Source organism: Carya illinoinensis, chromosome 16 (genome assembly GCF_018687715.1).
Source record: "Carya illinoinensis cultivar Pawnee chromosome 16, C.illinoinensisPawnee_v1, whole genome shotgun sequence".
Taxonomy (NCBI): Eukaryota; Viridiplantae; Streptophyta; class Magnoliopsida; order Fagales; family Juglandaceae; genus Carya; species Carya illinoinensis.
This window is the reverse complement of record NC_056767.1, coordinates 5222030-5228450: the sequence shown is the minus strand read 5'-3', so window position 1 is coordinate 5228450 and position 6421 is coordinate 5222030. Positions and strand designations below refer to the sequence as shown.

Genomic DNA, 6421 nt, shown 5'->3' with positions numbered 1-6421 from the left:
GGGCAGTGTATTGTTTAGTAAATTTTATTTTTAATTTTTAATTTTGTTATTAAAGAAATGAATTTAAGTATACTAATAAATTATTTTACTTTTTAAAAATATTTAAATAAATTAAAAAAAAAATGAACTGAGAGCCCCGCCCACGGAAAGAGCAGCAGCACAGTAACCCCACCCTATATATATATATAAAATATGTGTGTGTACAGTACGCAGCATTACAAGCCTCGCTGTGGCCACCATTTTAAACTGTCTCAAACTTGCTTCCAAGTTCCATCCGCTTCTCTCCTTCGTTCGCACGCTCGAGTTGAAGCGAAAGAAACATCAATGGCTTACTGTAGTTTTGCGGGTTTGATGCTATTCGCTTTGGTGGCTGGCTCCGCTTTTGCTCAGGCTCCGGGGGCAGCGCCGACCAAGTCTCCTCCGGCTTCTTCTCCTACGGCTGCTCCTTCGCCTCGCACCTCGACTCCGACGCCTTCTCCCACCATGTCTCCACCAGCCTCGGCTCCCGTTCCAACTACCACCAATGCCCCCGCCAGTGCTCCGGCCAGCTCGCCTCCAGCTCCTCCCACATCATCCCCTACTGAAAACCCTCCGACTAGCTCGCCGCCTACTGTTCCTACCACCTCCATCACCACGCCGCCGGCCAAGTCTCCAACTGTTTCTCCTAGCAGCAATGTCGAAGCGTTGAACAGAATCACCACCTCCGGATCTGTTGCAACGGTCATCTTAGCGGTGACTTTGTTGCTGTAGGTCCGATCGGAGGCACGCCGCGTCTCTCTGCTACGCCACCGTAGCCCCAGATTTGCTAGGGTTTGAACATCAGCACCAGTTTTCTTTTCCCTGCTAATTTTACTTTTATCATGGAGTTCGCATTTCTCTTTTGGAATTTGTTAGGTTACGCTGGTGTCTGCTGATTATCATAATCATCATTATTATTTGGGTCTGTACTTTTTCATTTTTTCACGTTTATTGTTCCTAGGTAAATTATGTTGCAGATCATTTTTAAGTACTCATTAATTTTTTGTTCTGATTATTCTATTCTGCTGAGTCCATTGCCAGTCCAAATTGGTCGTGGGTTGGCGTCCATTTTTGTTTTTGTTTTTTGTTTTTTGTTTTTTGTTTTTTTTTCAAACTATGTTCATACAAAAACCTATTTCCAATAGTTGATCAACGACCAACATGTCCCTTCGATCCGATGTTTACTTTTGAAAACCGGCGGTGTGCCTTAACGTTTGAAGTTGAGTTTCTGTTTTTCGAGTCTTTGTTCTCAATGACCCAGAATCTTTGTTTTCTGTGGTTTAACTTCACTCTTGTAGTCTTGTGTGGGGTTAACTAGAGTTTGAGACAACGTTGATGGTGATTAGGGTTACCAGACTAGTGTGTGTAAATCTCTGACTCTTAGGAGAAAAGGAAAGTAGGAGACTTTATATAGTACTGCAGGTGGGGATGGGGTTGTTTCATCTTTTTGTACGAGAGATTAGACTTTGGAGTAAAGGTGCCTGAAGACAGCTGGAAACAGAGACGGTATATATATATATGTTCATATTTTTTGTGCTTTCCAATTTTTTTCTGAAGTCAAGTAAAATGGTTTGGTTTGGATGTGCTGTTGGGTGGGGGCAAAAGAGAGACGAGGTAAGGAGAGTGTTTTGCACGTGTCAACTGGTCACGGCTGTTGATCTGGTTAAGGACCCATGTCGCCATGTGATGTTCAACAGCCACGAGAAGGGAGGCTGTTGACCAAAGTTTACATCTTGGGGGGATAAAAATCAATAAAAACTGGTCTTTACAGTGAAATTATTTATTTATTTTTCAATTTTGCTGGTGTGGATGGGCATATTCACTTTAGATTCCTTACCCTTTTGGAGAAGAAAGTTGATATCTTTATTGCTATACCCTTTGGATCATGAGCTTGATAGATGATTCTTTTCCCTGATTAAAGGAGTTGCAAGGAAATGATTTGATTAAGGGGATCGAATGGGGGAGATGGTCCAAGCATTTAACATATTATGGTGGATGCAATTGCGGAGAAACCATCTTGATAGACACTAGTAGGATTGGTTTGAGATTTTACATTGATTGGGGATTTGGGTATTATTTCATAGCTTAGGATTCTTATGTTTTCTCTCCCCAAATTAACTTAGAATGATGCATATGTTGCCTCTTTTAAAATTCAGCGAAAGAATTATACAATTTAGGTAAAACAAAGAAGATTGATGTCGGAATCCTTGGAAGCTACGAGGCTTCCAAGGACTGAAAGAAAGGCCTGATTGTTGTGCGCAAAAGGTTGTAATATGCAAGAAGAGAAATGTTTGTTCATAAAAGATTTCATAAAAGTAGACTCACATGTGCTTGTATAGACTTTTGTGAGTTTTACTTTGCAAAAGGAAACCTAAGACTTACCTTGTAGCAACAGATAAATTGGTTTTTCTGATAGCCTCTCTGTGCTGCCTAAAAGTAGCTCAATGTTCAGGTGGATTTGGCATAGAGAACATGCACGTTCTATCCGGCAATGCATTAAATTCTAGTCACGGGTATGCTGTAGTATCTGCTAATTTCTCCAGTTATTCACTATGTCATTTGAATGGTACCCATTGTCAGCATCAACATCTTTAATACGGACTTGCTTCAGCCATTGTTTCTTTGGGCACTTTTCTTCTACTTATGATTTCTTTCATTTTTGATTTAGTAAAAAAGAAATGCCTCGGAGACTAAACGGTCGGTGTATGATTAATTAACATGAATGCTCTCAAACATCAAAAGACGAAAGAAAAACGAAAGGCTAGAGCCTAGAGGTATTGAGTTTTTCTACATTTTACAACCTTTATGTGTTACCAATTAACATTTTTATTGTCCTAATAACCGGGCCATCTCCCTCTTTCTTAAATAAACTAAACCCTCCTAAATAAATTAAACCTCCCTAATACTAGGTTTGTACCAACTTCTAATGTCGGGGGGGCGGGTGCCGGGCTGGACCTTGGGCCTGCCTAAGTTTCACCCATCCACCGGCCCACTATAAATATATATATATTTTATTAAATATGTCAGATATATTTTAAAAAAAATTAATAAAACGAGGTTGTTTTCACTTAGGTTAAGTTTTAAACATAATTTTTCTCCCTTCGCTCTCACCCCCAGCCCTAAGTATCTCTGTGTGTCTCTCTTTGTGTGGAAAACTTGCCACGCGATACCACATGCCGTACGGTGGACAGATAGCACAGAGTGCCAATTCGGCCTCTAGTATATGGACGGGAGCACCCACCCATGGGTATGAGGTTGGGGCCGAGTGGCCTAACTCGCCCCTACCCATGTGAGAGCAAGGGTGGGGCCAGGAGGTGTGGGTATTATACTCCTAATGGGCAACACAGGCCTCGTGCGTGAAACTTTAGTGCTAGTATGTTTTTGTCCTGTAACGATGAGACACGCTGCACCATTCAATTTTAAGTACCCCCCTTAAAGTCCTGTCACCACCATCCTGCTCCTTTCAATGTAAGTGTCATATGTGCTCATATAGAAACTTCCGACTCCCAAGTGCCATCTAAGGTGTGATTGATCAGTTCGATCTATATTCCTATCTTACTGCTTTCCTCCAAGATCCAAGGGAATGGAGAACAGCACTAACTCGACACAAGGTGAATAGTCATAAAGCTACGACATCCACACAACATTACACTAATTACTTCCCTGGCATAAAGCAGCTCACTTCTATATCTACATACGCAACCACCAGTACCGTCAGTGGCCCTTTCTCTTGGGCTTTTGGCCCAGTAATTACTGAGCTGGACGCTATGGATTTATTTCCAAAACTTTATTTTTCTGGTTTGTGAAAGTTGGTTTGAGTCAGTATTGGGGGATCTCCAACACAATCTCTTAACAAGTGCGCTATCAGTGTCGCTTTCACCTAAATCAAGGATCGTTCATGGCCAATGCATAGTCGTCTTCGGGGAATTTTGTTTTCTTCTCATTTCTTAGGCTGTCCCAGACCAGTTCAAGCCTGGGTTCCAAAAATTGACAGAATTGTAGCTCTCAGTCATCCAGCAGATCCATCTTCAAGAAAAATAAATAATTGGTACAGACGTAGGTTATACAAACTCTGTGCATTCCCTTATAAAAAACCGAGATATACTTTTTTATATTGGATCACGCTTTTTTTCAAAACGCCTGCATAAAACTTGTACGATCTAGACTTGTATGTATCATGCCTTGATGTGCCCACGCAAGTTCAAGGGTTGAGCCAAGTGCCAAGTTCTGGATCTCCAATGTTGATTTAGATGATTTTAAACTGAAAGACACTAATGACCAAACCCGCCAAACTATTTTTGTTTGGTGCAACTTGTTTATTAATAATTGTCACAAAGGTCTCTATTGATGTTGAAGTTAAACTAGCAGAAACTACTTTCCTCAGCAAACAAATTAGGGACAAAAGTATTTCCCTTTAGTAACCAATTTTCCCTTTTGTTTTCATCAATTATTCGTGCATCCAAAGTTCACATACATATATTGATCTGATCTGTATTACCCTTTTGTTAATGTGTGTGCTGTGATTCCAAGAAATTCATAGCCAACACCCCTGTCTTCCTGCAATTCAAGCACCAATCCATAAACTAAGGAAAATCTCAATACAAACAGGACAAAGAAAGAAAGAAAGAGCACTGCCTCCAACCTGGCTACATTATGCATGCATTCTAGCCAAGTTTATGTGAGAACCAGCATAGAAAAAACAGGCCAAGAAATAACCAATAGAGCCACAGCAATTGGAGAGAGAGCAGTCCCTGAAGATGATTGAGTGGAGGTTGTGGCTGAGGATGTGGACGTGGGTTTGTTAGCAGCTGGAGTGGTAACAGTTGTATTGCCACCCGATGGTTTTTTGGTCCCGGACGATGCAGTGGGTGCGTCAGCCGCCTGTGTATCATCTGCTGATGGTGCAGGGGCTGATGCTTTTTTAGTTTTGCTCACAGTTACAGCAAGCTTCATACCACTCCCGCAATGGCCGACGACTGCACATATGAAGTAGCGAGTCCCTGCAGTTTTGAGAGCGATGGTGGATGCGCCGCTGGTATCCGAACTCAGGGAATTGCCCACAGTGCATGTCTTGTAGTCGCCAGCACTCACCTCATCCACCGTGTGTCCACTTCCATAGTTGAACACTGTCACATTACAAGAAAAATAGTAAAGATTTGAGTTTATTCATGGATTGCAGTACTGTTTTTATCTTAAATAGAAAATGCATCTTGAGAGTGAGGCATATAACATATAAAGTGGGCCATGGAGTATTTATCTTCTCTCTCACTTGATGTATCTATCTTTCTTTCACTTGAGAATTTGAGGGATCTCATTTAGATCCCAATAGCGTGAAAAGAAATGACATCCCAATCACCATTAAATCTACAGTCAAAATCCATAGACTAGATTTATGTACAAATTCTAAGCATACAAGTTTCATACAGATCTTTTGTAAGTTGTGGACCCTACCATGAAAAGGTATTAAAAGAAAAGTCACTTTTTTAGTGAGACCTAATTTTTTACAACAGGCTTACAAAGTTTTAAAAAATAAAAATTTTATATATAGTTATTTTTGTATATTCTTTTGTTCACTCTCTTGACGTGATTGATTATGTATTAAAAAAAATTAATGTAGTTAATCATATTAGTGGAGTGCGTAGGGAGTATGCTAAAGTGACTATATTACTCTTTAAAATATACCTAAAAGAAAATTATGAAAATATTTTAGTCTTGAAAATATGTATAAAAAAAAGTTATGAATATATATGTTTCTCATTTCAATAATTGAAAATTACTACATAAATTTTTGTGTAGTCCATGGTCATAATAGATCAAACTGTTCTGATCATCTTTTGGAGTAGATTGGAGGCCTGAAAACTTACCGAGGCTATCGCCCACTTTAAAGGTCTTGCCACTGGTCCAGGTGCTATAATCGACACCCATGACCCAACCGGAGGTGTCTCCGACGGTGTAAACAGTGGCCAAGCTTGGCACAACCATACACAACACTAAGAGAGCTGCACATACAACTCCGGTAATATTGGAGCTCGCCATTGTTGAGGTATAGAAGAATGATGCTGCTTTTGCAGATGAAGTTGGTGAGGGATGGGGTTTCTTATATAATAGTTTAAGGGTTCGGAGTTTGTAAAGTTGGTCCATATCCATCTCATGACTGGCCTGAATAACTTTGATAGGAACTCATGATTCCATGGGGGATGACTTCAATAATAAACTATACCTACTGCTGAGAAAGTGGGTCCTCTTTTTCCATCTCCAGTTAAAATATGGTTATCAATTGAATGACCCATTTTTATGTTTTGTAAAAACCAGTCCAAATGGTTTTGTTTCCCTTATCTTTAGGTAAAATAGAGTTCAAATAGTTTGTACCCAAACTCTATTTAAATTTTATTCGAATACGAGT

At 40.1% G+C, this 6421-nt stretch overlaps 2 protein-coding genes across 3 annotated transcripts; one reads left to right on the top strand and one right to left on the bottom strand.

Moving 5' to 3' along the window:
* The first annotated feature begins 201 nt into the window (after positions 1-201).
* On the top strand, positions 202-1013 carry LOC122298505 (classical arabinogalactan protein 5-like). The gene has a single exon (XM_043108278.1). It carries the CDS (start codon positions 325-327, stop codon positions 748-750), a length of 426 nt encoding a protein of 141 aa, XP_042964212.1. The 5' UTR covers positions 202-324; the 3' UTR covers positions 751-1013.
* Positions 1014-4425: 3412 nt separating this feature from the next.
* On the bottom strand, positions 4426-6100 carry LOC122298586 (blue copper protein-like). 2 transcript variants are annotated; one of them, XM_043108406.1, is made up of 3 exons: positions 5883-6100; positions 4661-5144; positions 4426-4575 (listed from the first exon to the last, which is right to left on the bottom strand). In XM_043108406.1, exons 1-2 carry the CDS (start codon positions 6052-6054, stop codon positions 4693-4695), a joined length of 624 nt encoding a protein of 207 aa, XP_042964340.1. In that variant the 5' UTR covers positions 6055-6100; the 3' UTR covers positions 4426-4575; positions 4661-4692. The 2 variants fall into 2 exon arrangements, with proteins under 2 accessions (XP_042964340.1, XP_042964339.1); XM_043108405.1 differs by having other exon boundaries at positions 4552-5144.
* Positions 6101-6421: the final 321 nt, after the last annotated feature.

Bases quoted from the DNA above. Each gene is read 5' to 3' on its own strand.
- LOC122298505 (XM_043108278.1), top strand. From the start codon at position 325: ATGGCTTACTGTAGTTTTGCGGGTTTGATGCTATTCGCTTTGGTGGCT.
- LOC122298586 (XM_043108406.1), bottom strand. From the start codon at position 6,054: ATGGCGAGCTCCAATATTACCGGAGTTGTATGTGCAGCTCTCTTAGTG. The intron at 5,145-5,882 runs GTAAGTTTTCAG...GTAATGTGACAG, and splicing joins TAAAGTGGGCGATAGCCTCG to TGTTCAACTATGGAAGTGGA.